The 15443-nt window shown below is 40.1% G+C and overlaps 1 protein-coding gene across 1 annotated transcript in view; it reads left to right on the plus strand.

Moving 5' to 3' along the window:
• The first annotated feature begins 1607 nt into the window (after window positions 1–1607).
• The window catches only part of HSD17B12 (hydroxysteroid 17-beta dehydrogenase 12), a 115643-nt gene continuing 101807 nt past the window's right edge, over window positions 1608–15443 (plus strand). The window contains exon 1 of the mRNA XM_036428270.2: window positions 1608–1911. Coding sequence (XP_036284163.1) covers window positions 1752–1911 — 160 coding nt within the window. The 5' untranslated portion in view covers window positions 1608–1751. The remainder of the gene's footprint in view (window positions 1912–15443) is intronic.

The raw sequence follows: 15443 nt of genomic DNA on the forward strand, positions 1-15443 counted from the left end.
ATTAATAAAAAATATGGTGCCAGCTCAACTCATATGGCTGAATTCTGCTGGGCAATTGGCAGTTTATGAAGAACAGTACAGCTTTAGGGTTATACTTAATGAATTTGATAAATGTTGAATGAACTCCTTTTGAGTCCAGAGGCTTTGGCTAGAAATAAATGACAAAGATTTACTCAAGGATCTTAGAGTTTGCAAACTGAAAACACGATTGGGCAAAACCAGAGTGCTCCAAAGAAAAAAGGAAAGCTAAGAGTTCTTACAGTAAAAAGTACATTCTTAAAAAGAATCACTTATGTATTTTTAGCCTGTGGATTGGCCCAATGTGACAATCCTGTGGATGAGTGGAAAATGGATGTCAGTCAGTCTGGATATAGGAACATTCTTTCCTTAGTCCTCCAAGGGGTAGAGGGTTTTCTGGAGGATGTATATCCACACATTGATACAAGACTGGAAAGTTCGAAAGTTTAAGTTTTCTGTGTAGTTAAAATGGGAATAGAATTGTTTCCACATGCCTCAACCTACTTGATTTTAGTAATTTGTCATCTTGACTATAGTGACACCATTTTATTTCTTCATTCTATTCTTCAAAAGAGAGTGGGAGTTAGGCAGAAAGAGATAAAGAAAAAAAAAATTTAGGTGCCTTACATGAGCCCAAATCCATACCAGAAAAGGAAACAAAAACACTTGATAGAAGGATAACAGGCTAAGTGTGAAACATTTTATTGCATTACACAATTACTTAAACTTACTTTATGGACTCACTCCTCTGGAATTTTGCTGAGGTAGTTCTCATATTACACACTTTTGTGTCCCCTCACAACTCACTTCCCTCCTCCTCCAACAACAAAAAGGAAATTAAAAAAAAAAAGAAAGTAAAAGAAAAACATCATCCTTTAATGCCCCGTTAGAACAGGGAATTCCTTCCCTGAACTAATGGTTCGTTAGGCTGTATTCCTATATTTTTCATTCATCTTACAGCTCTATGTCGTAGTGTATTAGTTATTTGTCTCCATGAAGCCATTTGCTTTGAACTCCTAGACTCTGGGAACTATGTTTGTAGTTTAATGCTCAGTCGAGGAGGAAGGCCTGGCATTCAAAAGGCCCTCAATGAGTGTCACCAGAGCCAAGAGGTGCTCTGGGGAAGGCACAGGAACAGCAGATGGAAGACTTTATTTGGAAAAGTTTATGGGAACCATGTCAGCACAATGAACAATGTTAAAATAGTTTCTAAAGGGGCGAAAATAATCCCCTGGTGGCACTCCTACTTCTTACTACAATCCGCCTATTCACTAGAGTGGCTTCTCGGCTCCCATTCCATCTTCAAACCCCGGCCGGGTCTGATTGGCCAATCGGAGTGCAGTCTTCCGCAATCGCGGTGAGACCGGCTCCCTCCGTCGAGTTCCCGGGGGCGTGGTGACGTGAGGGCGGGGCTGAATCTGGATTGGCTGGTGATCAGCTTCTCTAGAACGGAAACCCGCCCCGGTGCGCGCAAGGGAGGGGATGTGGGCGGGGAAGTGAAACTGAAGTTAGCCAATGGCTGACGCATACGCGCAAAGGAAACAACCGATGACCAATGGTGGCACGGATATGGCGTTGTGGGCGGGGCTTAGGCCAATACGGTGTCGGAGCGGCGCCTATTAGGGTCGTCCGCTGCGTCACAACTGGCGCCTCTTCCAGGATTCATTCATTAGTTTTCTTGTGTTTTTTTCCCCCCCTCCATTCACGAGGGTAGTAAGGCCTGGTTGGAAGCCATGGAGAGCGCTCTCCCTGCGGCCGGCTTCCTGTACTGGGTGGGCGCGGGCACCGTGGCCTACCTAGCCCTACGCATCTCGTACTCGCTCTTCACGGCCTTTCAGATCTGGGGTCTGGGTCACGAGCCTAGGGTTGGACCGGGGCTCGGTGAATGGGCAGGTGAGTCGGAACCAGCGCCGCCCGCTTCCTCATTCTTACAGCGTCCTGGGCCCCGGCCTGCCTGGCGCTGACCAGTTCCGGGCCCAGCGCGTGGCCTCCCTTCTCCAGCTCTCCTCTCCTCCTTCCCGAAACTCTGGCGTCCCGGGTAGCCGCCTTATCCGTGTCTGGCTTGCCCAGACTTGCAGAGTTTCCCAGTGCTAGCTCCGTACACTCGTGGCCTAACGCAGCGATCCCAAAGTGCCACTTGGCAGGTGCGGAAGAAATCTGGACTGAACTCTCCTGGGCTTGTGTCCTTCCAGGGGTCTTCAAACTACGGCCCGCGGGCCACATGCGGCCCGCAGAGGAGTCTGATCCGGCCTGCCAGGTTTTTTGGGCAGTGAGCGCAGCCGAGGTGTTACAGTAGGAATTAGTAGTTCATATAGTCCGGCCCTCCAGCTCTCTGAGGGACCGTGATCTGGCCCCCACTTTAAAAAGTTTAAGGACGCTTGATAGCCATTCCGGGTCCCTGGCATGGAGTCAGTCAGACTCCTTGCTGCCTTGTCAGTTACTCTCTACCCACTTCCTTGGTTCGCCTTTTAGTAGTGCTTTAAAGATAAAAATTTTCGTTTGATTCGAACACTGGCCCTCTGCTAAGAATGCAAAAACATTCTGTTGACCTTTTTTTTGGGGGGGGGGGGGAGTAAAGGTAGGGTTGAGGGCTGGAGGAAGAGGACATAGAATTTACAAAGTCTTTCTGCTCCTTGGAATCACGTGGATTCGGCTAATTTCATGTAATTTACCCTCCCCCCCCATGTAATTTACCCTCCCCCCCCCCCCCCCTTCCCGCTAATGTTCTGGAATCTAAAAAGTGGTAAGAACCGTTGCTTCTGCAAAAACGGTGACTCTTCATGTAGAAATCAGATATTTATTGTGCAGAAAAAAACTATTCTTACAAAGAGTGAGCTAAATAAATGGATCTTGTTCCATCCAGTCGGAGGAGTTTGAAAATGGAAGAGGGAGTTCAGATTGGAGAAGTTGAGAATATTGCCTGCAGGAAAGTCTTGAGCTTGCTTTTTTTTTTCTCTCATTCTAATTTTTTTTTTTTGGTTTATCTTTAGTTTTCGTTTCTTTTTAAACCAAGTGATTTGTTGTGCTCGTTCTCTGATGTGGTTGTTCTCTGATGTGGTTATATATATTCTGCTGTTTTATAATTGAATGTTCACTTCACCAAGCATTCTATTGAATTTTGGGATGTTTAGAAGTTGCTATCAGACTAGGTTCAAGTAAGGTACACAAATAATGTTACTCCATAGTCGTTATTCATCCAAAAACATTTAAATAACCTTTTGGGGTGGCAACATAAAGAAAACATCTCAAATAAGAATATGTATGTGAGAGCTCTGTCCACTATGTGAAGTAGCTATTAACATAGGACTAATTTTTAAAAATCACTTTAAAAAAATAATCCTTGAAAGTACAAGTTAAGTGCTCAACTCGTTTATAATCAAGATTATAATTTCACAATTAGCTTGCCCTAGTTCTTGATTGTGAGGTTCAGAGAACTTGATTGTAGACTTTTGAAATAGTTATGCAAGATTCCAGCGTCTTAAGAAATCATACTGTATTAACATGAAGTTCTGCAATTTGTAAGCAAAGATTAATGTTAATAGCTTTAAAAAAACCCCTGTATAATTGACCATAGTGGCTGAGAACTCAAATGGCCTAAGTAATAATCTATATTAGGCCACAGTAAAAGTCAGGTGATGTGACATTGTCATTTATGAGTAATATTTGTACTGAAAAGATTTGAAACCAGAGGAAGGATTTTTGATAAATTAAGGGAAATATCTAACAGATTTAGAAATTAAATTTGAACTGGAATATAGTGTTATAAAGTGAAATATTGTTGAGTTTACCTGAAATGTTGGAAGAATCTCTCTTTTTAAAGTACTTAAGCAGAAGAAATGGCCAAATTATTTGTAACATTACTTATAAGTTGTGGTCTGGATCTTAAAATACTCCCTTTATCACTCCAAATTCAGGGAATCTTAAAAAACAACATTATTAAGAGTAGAAACCAATTCTTTGTATCAGTTGGAGGGGTGAACTTAAATAATTTGAAGAACAAACCAGCAGAGATGACACTTGAAGAAATAGAGTTAAATTGTGCTTAAAAAATAGGTAATTTGTTCAACCAAGATTAGGAGTTTAGAATTAATATTTGTACATAAATACTATTGAGTACAAATACATTTTCTCCCTTACAGAATTGGTTACTTAGACCTGTGCCCCCTTCCTTGAATAAAAGCAAGCAGCAGGCAGTATTAGGGAGGCATCGCCTACTTTCTAGAACTAATGTTCATTTAACATCTTCTTCTCCATAATCAACTCAATATTTTAAATATTATATAGCAACTAGAGGCCCGGTGCATGAATTTGAGCACCAGTGGGGTTCTTTGGCCTGGTCTGTGGGATTGGGCTGAAACTGGCTTGCTGACATCCCCCTAGGGGTCTTGGATTGTGAGAGGGTGCAGGCTAGGCCCAGGGTGCCCCATTGGTGCATAATTGGGGCTAGGGAGGGAGGAGGGAGGTTGGCCAGCCAGGAAGGGACTGTGGGAGGGCTCCAGGGTGTGTCTGGCCTGTCTCTCTTAATCCCGATTGGCCAAACCCCAGCAGCAAGTTAACCCATCAGTCGGAGTGTCTGCCCCCTGGTGGTCAGTGCACATTATAGTCACTGGCCAGCGTGTCCACTGTCTGCCCTCTGTTGGTCAATGCACATCATAGTGAGCGGTTGAGCAACCTTAGCATATCATCAGCAAATTACACTTTGGTTGGTTGAATAGATGACCGAACACTTAGCATATTAGGCTTTTATTATATGGGAGGTACATTGAGTTGATAGTATATTTTTATCCTTGTTATTCTTAAGTCTCTTTATCTGACTATGTTTAATTTCTCGAATTTTAGATTCTGAGAGGCATTTTTTTTTGTATTTTCCCACAGTAGCTGGCACGTTGATCAGATATAAGCTCTTCTAAACTTAGACACAAAAGCTTGACTCAGCTAGGGTGATTGAGCATTGACCTATGAACTAGGAGGTCATGGTTTTATTCCCAGACAGGGCATATGCCTGGGTTGTCGGCTCAATCCCCAATGTGGGTTGTGCAGGAGGCAGCCTGTCAATGATTCTCTCTCATCATTGATGGTTTTATCTCTCTCTTCCTCTCCCATCTTCTCTTGGAAATCAATAAAAATATATTAAAAAAAAAAAAAAAGGTTGGAAAACTCTGGAAATACAGGTTCCCTTTGCAATCAGTAAAAATATTCCAGACAACAGATTCCTTAGTCTAATTAGGTTTTTAAGACCATCATCCACTAGTTGACTCGTATATTAATTTACCTCCTTTATCTCCTAACCAAGAGCAAGATCATCTCTTCTCTAGGTTGCTCCTGTAACAGTCCCACTCAAGTGAATAATGCTGATGTCATTAGGTCCTTAGCAGATGGGTTTAGCCAGTTTTTATTTTATTTTATTTTATTTTTTCTTTCTTTCTTTCTTTCTTTCTTTCTTTCTTTCTTTCTTTCTTTCTTTCTTTCTTTATTAAATTGTTATCTGTGTACATATTTTACTATTGCCCCCCCTTCCCCATACATACCCACCCTTCCCAGAGTTTTGTGTTCATTGGTTGTACTTATATGCATGTATACAAGTCCTTTGGTGATCTCTTATCTCCCCCAGATCTCCCTCCCCGGGTTTAGCCAGTTTTAATAGAAAGACTGTTTTGGCTGTCATTGTGATACCATACTCCCTGTATTTCTTAGGAGAACAAAGAGATCCTGTGAAAATGGAGATTTAGTTGTTTGAAAGCCACTGTAGCCAGTACTCAAAAGAAGATGGTTAACAAAGGTGGTCAGTTTGTACTAAAACAGAGAACAGTTATTGTTGGGGAGCGATAGAGAATGTTATCTGTAGGATTTAGTTTGAGTGTAGATACATTTTGCATTTATCTATTCTGGCATAAATATTTTGTATTCATTTGAGTTCATAAAAAATGATTGATATTTGAAATAAAGTGGAGATGATGGATGCAAAGAGATGTAAGCATATTTCTAAAGCCAAGATATTTTATAGCTTCCAACCCAAGAAAGCACTCTGAGCTCTTCTTTTTAATTTTTTTATGGAGAGTATATTTCTCTAGGAAGGAAAGAAAAGGGATCCACTAATCAATTAATGGGTTAGATTTTTAAAATATCTTTATTGCGCTATATTTCATATACCATACACTTTAACCCATTTCAGGTGTACAATTTAAGATTTTTTATCATAGTTAACAAGGTTGTACAGTCATCCTTACAATCTAATTTTAGAACATTTTCATCCTCCTTAAAAGAAACCCTGTACCCATTAGCTGTCACTTTCGAACCCTAATCCCCTTGAGTCCTAGTCAACCACTAATTTACTTTCTGTATACATTTACCTATTCTAGATATTTCATATACATGGAACCATACCATATTTGTCCTTTTGTGACTGGCTTCTTTAGCACATATTTCAAGATTCATTTTAAGTACTTATTCTCAGAATTGCTTTGAACTGTATTTCATTATTTATTCTAGTTCAGAGGTCAATGAACTGTATTGCATTATTTCCAGAGGGAGAAATGGAGATTTAGGTTATGTTTCCATACATATCTGATGACTTTTTTCTTTTCTTTAAAAAAAAAAAAAAATGCCATTGTAATTTTTGATGGCAATTGCATTAGATCTGTATGTTGCTTTGGGTAATATGACCATTTTAACAATGTTGATTCTTCTAATTCATGAACATGGAGTATCTTTCCATTTCTTTGTGTCTCTTTCAATTTCTTTTAATGATGTCTTGTAGTAGTCAGTATATAGGTCCTTCACATCCTTTGTTAAATTTATTTCTAGGTGTTTTATTCTTTTTGATGTAATTGCAAAAGGAAGTGTTCTTTTTTTCTTTTCATTTCTTTTTCTGAGATTTCATTGTTAGTGTAAAGGAACACAATGGTTTTTTTGTACATTGGTTTTATATCTTGCAACTTTATGGTATTTTTTTTATTGTTTTTCTAATAGTTATTTTTGGTAGAGTATTTAGGGTTTTCTATATAAAGAATCATGTTATCTGCAAAAGTGGCAGTTTCACTTCTTCATTCCCAACTTAGATGTCTTTTATTTATTTTTTTCTTCCCTAATTGCTATGGATAAGACTTCCAATATTATCTATATAATAAAAGCCTACCTTTCTGTTATGGTGGAATGGGGGCAGATGCTCAACACAGGAGCTGCCCCCTGGTGGTGAGTGTGTTCCCACAGGGGAGCACCACTCAGCCAGAAGCCAGGTTCATGGCTAGTGAGCACAGCGGTGGTGGTGGTAACCTCTCCTACCTCTGTGACAGCACTAAGGAGCTGAGTAGGTAAGGATCAGCAAGCAGGTGGGCAGCAAGGAGCAAGGGGTCCTGGACTGTGAGGGAGATGTCCGCCTGCTGGCTTAGGCCCTGCTCCCTGCAAATTTCGTGCACCTGGCCTCTGTATTGAATAACAGAGGTGAGAGTGACTTATTTATCTTATTCCTGATCTTACAGGTAAAGATTTAATTTTTTTCACCATTTAGTATATTGGTGCTCTCGGTGAGGCTCGAACACATAGATTATCTTTACTCTCTCTTTGAACTCTATTGCATTATTCCCAGAGGAGGAAATGGAGACTTGGGTTAGTGACATCCCTTGTCTGCAGTTTCATAGCTAGTGAGTTACAGAATCAGATTTGAACCAACTTGTTCATTCTGCAACATCTAAATGCTGTGTGTTTGGGGGATTAGCTTACAGATTGCATAGCACTGTGGAGGTGGACTCCTCTATACTCTAGAAACGTCATTGCTTTTTGATTGAAGGCACACTTTCAAGTTTGCACATGTTTGGCGTTTCTGGAAGCATTGCAAAATAGCTACTTGATTTTTAGAATCAAGTAGGTCAGAATTTTCTTCAGATTTGCAACCATGAATCTTGCTGCCTGAGAAAACTTGGAAAGGCACTCAGCCAGTAATGAAAATATATGGCTGGACCTGACCTTGATGCTATTTTCTGTTTATCACTGTGGCATTCTCAAATAGATTTAGCGACTCTCTGGAAGTCCAGCTTGGTAAATGTAATGCGTTCCCTGTTGGCATTCAGGAAACTCTAGTGTACCTGTTCTTCTTGCTGGTGAGCTGATGTTGATCATAGTAGAGGTGTTTTTGTTTGTTTGTTTTTTAAAACTTAAAAAAAAATATATATATATATATACATATACATATATATATATATACACACACATATATATACATATATATACACACACATATATACACACACATATATACATACATACATACATACATATATATATATATATATATATACATACATACATATATATATAAAATTGTTTTTTTTACAGAGAGGAAGGGAAAGGGATAGAGAGGTAGAAATATTGATGAGAGCGAAATGTTGATTAGCTGCCTCCTGCACACTTCCTACTGGGGATGTGCCCATAACTAAGGTACATGTCCTTGATTGGAATCGAACCTGGGACCCTGTAGTCCAATATTCACTGAGCCAAACCGGTTAGGCCAAAACTATGTTTTGTTTTGTTTTGTTTTTGTTTTTGTTTTTGTTTTCCAAAAATGTAGGACAGCTGGAGGAGGGCACAGAAACAAATAAATTTAATTATAAAAATTCTGAAAGATATTTGTACTTTATCTCTGAAAACAGAGTCCTGGGCCTAAATGGAACAAGATCTCCAGATAGGAGTTAGCAGGGCACCCTTAGTGCTAGAACTGTGTAAGAAGCAGCAGATACAGCTGGAGAATCAGACCTACAGGCATGCCTTGCCCGGAGGGAGTGACTCAGTTGAGTGTTGTCCTGTGCACTCAAAGGTTGTCAGTGCACATACCTGGGTCCAAGTTTGGTTCTACAATACTTGGGGCATGTGTGGAAGGCAATCAATTGATGTTTCTCTCTCTCTCACTCTCTCTCTCTCTCTGTCTCTCTCTCCCTCTCCCTCCCTCCCTCTCTCTTCCTCCTCCTCCTCCTCCTCCTCCTCCTTCTTCTCTCTTGGGTGAAAAAAAAAATAAATAAATAAATAAAATAAATAAAAGCATGCTTTGATCTTTCTTGGAGGAAAAACTGAGGAGGAAGGTTTCCTGGAATTAGAAATTTAGCCTCTGACCTTTGTACTCTGAATATCTCCTTCACTCACACACCCTCCCACCAGTCCCATGTCTCCCTCTGTCCCCACTTTTTCTGTTCTTCTCCTTCTTTCTGGGCAATGTCCAGTTTTCTATTTGGAGGTAAAACTTGAACCCTTGGAGACTCAAACCTAGACTTGATTTCTAGGTCCTGTACTTATTAACATTGATCCAGGTAATAAATATCTCTGTAAAATGAGAATAATACTAGTGTCTGTTTCATAGGATTGTTGTGAAGGATAAATGGAACACATATTTTATGTAAAACAGACAGTGCAGTGTCTGGCACATAACTGCATAATAACTTATTACTTATTATAAATATAATTATAAAAGCATAATATGCTAATTAGACCAGACAGCTGAACAACATTCCAGAAGTCATTCTGGATAAAGCTGCCATGGTGGGGACCAAGGCAGAGGCGTTTAGGGGTGATTAGGCAGGCAGACAAGTGTTTAGGAGCCAGCGGTCCCAGATTATGAGGGTGCAGGCCGAGTTGAGGAACCTCCCCCCCACCCCATGCACAAATTTTGTGCACCGGGCCTCTAGTTATTATATATTATAATATATATTTATATTGTCAACTATTGGTCATTGGTGCCAATTCAATGCCAGCAGGAATCCCCAATTTGGTGTGTAATGAAGAAGGAAACTATTTAGTGCAAACATCTCAACTATAATATTGAGCTACTGAGCACATGGGTGTTGGGAGATGGCCCTAGGGCAAGGCCTCTCTCCTGCTAGACAGCTCTGCTGAAATCTGTGAGATGCCTTTGGTGATTCAGCTCCAGCTGGGGAAACACGGTCTTCAGTCTTTGGTGGAAAGGGAAAGTGTGCTCTATGACCTATCTAGTGACAAATCCCCAAACTTGGTCCCTGATTGGTCCATCCTTATGCAATGAGGACACCAAATCTTCACAGTTTGGTCTAAAAAGCATTGTCCTGATTGGTTGGTGAACATGCTGATGGAGATATAGGTATGCAGGTCTGATTGGATTGGACTGGGAAAGTCTCAGTCTTATTGGTTGAAATAATAATACCAGGAATTCTTTTAAAAGGGTTGGCTCACACTGCAGAAACAGTGCAGGCCATGGTAAAACAAGGCATAGTGACTAAAGCTGAGAAAGGGTGGACATGAGTAAGCTAGGCGTGAAGAGAGGGCCAGCACACAGGCTGTTTAATGACCTCTAAGAATATAGGGTCATTAGACAATTGAGGATAATGTCAAAGTGCAACTTTAAACAGAAGCAATTGAGGATAATGTCAAAGTGCAACTTTAAACAGAAGCCCTTGTTTCTGTGATCTTCCTGAAGTTGCATTGCTACAAAGATAGACCAGTACAAGTTATTCAGATAATCTCAGTTAAAATTTACTTTGAAAAATAAGTTCACACTTCATAGTAAGGGATGCCACTTTTGTGCACTTCTTGGGTATATCATCTCTCAGAGACTATTTCTCCCTGGGGGGAATATCTAACCACTGTCATGTGGGAAGTTCTAGTCTTACTGGGGATTTACGGTAGTTAAATGAACCCTGAAACTGGGTGATTGCTTTCTCGAGGTCACTGGTGTGATAGTTGAGAAGCCTGTCACAAATCCATATCCAAGAGAATGCTTTGTTTTATGTATTCTTTTCGTGTAGTGAAACAGTGCATTTGTCCTCTTTCTATTGACAATTCCAGGGGGGTGATACAGGTTCTGAAGAATTATCTTTCCACGATTAAGTGAAATTACTTCTTTTAAAAAAATATATATATTTTATTGATTTTTTACAGAGAGGAAGAGAGAGGGATAGAGACCTAGAAACATCAATGAGAGAGAGACATCGATCAGCTGCCTCCCGCATACCCCCCACTGGGGATATGCCCGCAACCAAGGTACATGGCGCTAACTGGAATCGAACCTGGGACCTTTCAGTCCGCAGACCGACGCTCTATCCACTGAGCCAAACCGGTTTCAGCAAGTGAAGTTACTTCTATTTAAATGATCTAGTCAGTGAAGAATGGGAGGGGAGGTTAGGAAACAAGTTTTTGAACAGTTACTGCTTCTCAATAATATTATACTGGGGAACAGTAGTGACAATAGGAGAATTGGCTTTGGAGTCAGTGCAGCAAGGGTGAACTTTGCTGTTTACTAAGCTGTTTGACTTTGGCCAAAGATCATTAGCCTGTGAGCATAACATCCTTTATCTGCTAAATGGACCTGATTCTTTTCCAGGATTATGTGTGCCGCGCCAACACTGCCAAGGGTAACCCTGAGTGGGGTGGCTGAAAGGCTTAGAAAAGACAGACAAGAGAAGGAAAGCTGGGTCTCTGTGGGATGCTGCTTCTCTGAGAGACAGCGACGGTGCCCACAAGCCATGTCTTTATTTTATAGCAGATGCCACGAGGCAAAGTAAGGGCATCAAGATGTTTATACCATTCTCGTGGGTTTCAGTCCCACTCAACTACATGCACTTGAACTCTTATCAAGCCTGTATTAATTACTCAGGCACGTGGGGCCACGTGTACGGACCATAGGTTCAAGCTTACAACCAAAGCTGTTGGCTATCATTGTGCTGGGAGGACCCTGGCCTCCAAGCTGGGACTTACACGTAGCAATGAGAGGACTGTGCCCTCTCATCAGTCCGAGGCTTGAACCTGTCCAAACGCTGTAGCTGCTCTCCAGAATGACGACAAGGAAATGCGATGTAAATGAGGTTCTAGTGTAGTCCTCATTGTTTTTATGGATACCAAGTAACATAGTTAAGAATGTCTTTTATTGGTACAAATAAGTCTCATTTGATGAAAAGGATTGTTGAAACCAAGAAATAATGTCGTTTACTCAGCAGACATACTATTGGAAATCTGAAGTTATTAACAGTCCAATTAGGAGGTGATCAGTGCTACTGCAGGGAGAATTCCTTGCTTTGTGAAAAGATTTACTAAGTGGTTCCTTGAAATATAGTTCTCCCTAGTGAACTCAAGATATGATAGACTTAGAAAAATTTTGTTGTGTGCCACTTTTCAATTACATTTATAAAAACCTTCTAGTGATTTTTGAGTCTTTTCTTGCCCCAAGTATAGTCTATTAGGAAATCCCATTGACTATAAATATAACTTCAAAATATATAGAATGCAATTCCTTTTACCACTCTGGGATAAGCCACTGAAATCTCTTGCCTCTATATTAGGGGTGTCGAACTCAATCAGAGAAGGGGCCAAAATCTAAAATCCAGCCTAAATCGCGGGCCGAATGGTTTACTGAACAGTCATAAACTGTCATTGTGATGGAAACGCAGCGGAGTGCAGTGATGACAGCGCGGTGCGGGCCACATTGCAAGGCCTGGCGGGACGGATTTGGCCCTCGGGCCTTGTGTTTGACACATGTGCTCTATATAATAAAGACCTCCTGTGCTCTGATTCCACCATGGCTCCCCTACAATGGATTCTGACAGAGTAGCGAGAGTGATCCTTGAAAATCTCATCAGATCATGTCATCCTCTGCCTAGATCCCTCCAATGGCTTCTTATCCCTTTGAGATTGAAACCAAAATTCTTCATGTGGTTAACAAGGCTTTCAACCACCTGCCTCTCGCCTTCTTTTACTTCTCACCTCATCTCTGCCCACTTTCCTCTCACCCTTCTAACACATGCATTTCTTGCTTGAACACACTTCCTTGAACTCAATCCCTTGAACATACTTGGCATGGCATTGATGCCTTGGGGCCCTTGGCTGTTCTCTCTTCCAGAATGCTCTTCCCCACATATCCAAATGGCTCACTGTTATTTTCTTCAAACATTTCTCAAATATCATTTTCTCATTGAGACCTTCCTTACTACCTTCAAATTCACAATTCTCTCTTTTGCATCCATCTTGTGATCTTTGTCCTTCCTGTTTGTCCTTTTTGTCATAGCTTTTGTCACCATCTCCCATACTGTGTATTTCCCTCATTTATGGTATTTCTTATTTGTCTACCCACTAGAATGGAAGCCCATAAAGGCAAGGTCTGGTATTTTTTTTTTTAATTTGTTGTTTTATTGACAAGTATATTAAGCCCCTAGAACAGTGTTTGCACATAGTGTTAATATATATTTGTTGAATGAATGAAAATATCTATGAAGTAAGTTGTTCCAGTATTTTTGAGATTAAAGGATAATATAATTTGGGGGAATTATCTTCTCTTTCTATATTTTCTTAAGTTATTATGAATCTAAGAAACAAAATATAGGCATAACCTCAGAAAGGAATTCTCATAGTATAAACTATGAAACTAGACTAATTGCTTTTGAATTCCAGATGTGCCAGTTATAAGCAATATCACCTTAACTTCTGTGTGCCTCAGTTTCCTCATCTGTCAAATTGGGATAATAATATATTTAAAGTAATAATTAAACTAGTTAATGGGTGTAAGATGCCAGATACTGTTCTAAGTATGTGACATTTAAATAGAAAATGCTATTTGATATTGCTGTTGTTATATTTGCTATCAAATTTACTTCTGGGAATGATTATTTCTATCAGTATCCATCTTCTCTTTTCCAGACTTTTTCTCAAACTTCTTAATAACTTGCTGTCTATTTCCTTCTGGTTGATTATCCAAGATCTCAATCCTAGCATGTCTAAAACTCATCTTTTCTATTTTTCTCAACCTGTTTTGGACTTCCTTGTTTTGCTAATTTTAAACCAGGATGGCAAATTCTAATGTCTCCAGAAGATAAAGTAAATGAGTAAAGTGGATCAGGTGTAAACACATGTCTGGGAAGTAACTGTCCAGGTGACCAATGTGGTTGATTTAGCATGGCCACTACTCAGCCAGTTGTTGCCCTTCAGTAACAAGGGCCCCCATCGTGGAAAGTTTCTTAATTTTTTAAGGTTGATGCACATTTCCCACATTCACTCAATGGGCCAGTAAATTGTGCCAGTGAACCAAATCCAGCTATTGGCCACTCTATCCACTGAGCCAAACCAGTCAGGGCAGGAAACCAACTAATCTTAAGATTAATAGAATATTTGTACTATATTTATTATTTATTCCCAGACTTTTACACAATTGTTGCAAATAGATTTTTATTTTGTAAGAAAGACTTCCAACTTAAAGTTTCAGTAAAACCTTGCTAATTGGTAATTGGTAAGTTTCAGTAAAACCTTGCTAATTGGTAAGGCTGAGATGAATTATAGTAAAAGTAGTTAAATTCTAGGATATGTTGACTAAAATGTAGTTTTCTTATTTTGAAGACCTGATAAAATGAACCAAGCCTCCCAAAACCTTTAGAGTTTTTTGAATTGTTGGAGAGAGACATCGAACCAAATTCCTTGGAAAATCTCTTTAGTAGTAAAGGCATTGAAAGGTAAATGTATATAATTAAAAAGTGCTAGAAAGTTAACCACAGGGCATTGAACATATAATTTAATTGCTTCATGGACAAAAATGAATATTACAATTGGTTGACAATCCTTACAAAAGTGTAGTCAGCACTTTGTGAAATGAGAAAATTGCAAAATCATTAGGAAGCAGAAGAGAATAATGATAGGTTAACAAAACAGGAGGGCTGTGGGTGACTCCTCAGGTGAACTACTATTTTAAGGGAAGTATGCTTGAGGAGGCAATGGCTTGCTTAAGTTCATGCATCTAGCTGGAGAACAGCTAGACAAGGCAGGCACTGGGGTGCATCAGTGGTAGATTGCTTAAAAGTAGTGGGAGGAGTGATGAGTGGCACTTGCTGACAGCAGAGTAGAAGAGACTCATTGGGGATGAATGAAGAATGGGAAACTGGTGAGGAGGATAAGCAGAGGTGATCTGTGGTAACAATGAAGATGCCAGCAGAACTAGACTTGGCACACATTTCTGCAACTGAGATGGGCAAAAACAGTCCTCTTTGTACAGACCTGAACGTTTGAAGAAATGACAATTACCTGTGTAGCCCCCGAGCATGCCATTATGCTCTTGGTATGCTCCTACATGGACATTAAGACTAGGAACGTTTTCACTGAATATAGTGCTACAAGTTAAGTGGGTCAATTCAGTATCTCTTACCTGTAGTCTCAGCCTTACCTGTACCCCAAACTACAGATTATGCTGATGACTCTGAATTGCCAAGGCAATAATACTGTATTGCTTTAGTATGAGCTTTCATGGAGGCCAGGAAAAGATAGTAGTATCTTTTAGTCAGTAGATGGCAGTTTTAAAGTTCCCTTAACATTCCTTATGTGTAGAAAACTCATTCTCCAGATTGGCTTTACTGTAATGACTGGCATTTACGGCTCATCACCAACCTAACTTCCAGTAGAAATATTGCCAAGCTTACTTTAATGATAGCTGAAAC

This window comes from Pipistrellus kuhlii, unplaced genomic scaffold (assembly GCF_014108245.1).
Source record: "Pipistrellus kuhlii isolate mPipKuh1 unplaced genomic scaffold, mPipKuh1.p scaffold_m20_p_9, whole genome shotgun sequence".
NCBI classification, from domain to species: Eukaryota; Metazoa; Chordata; class Mammalia; order Chiroptera; family Vespertilionidae; genus Pipistrellus; species Pipistrellus kuhlii.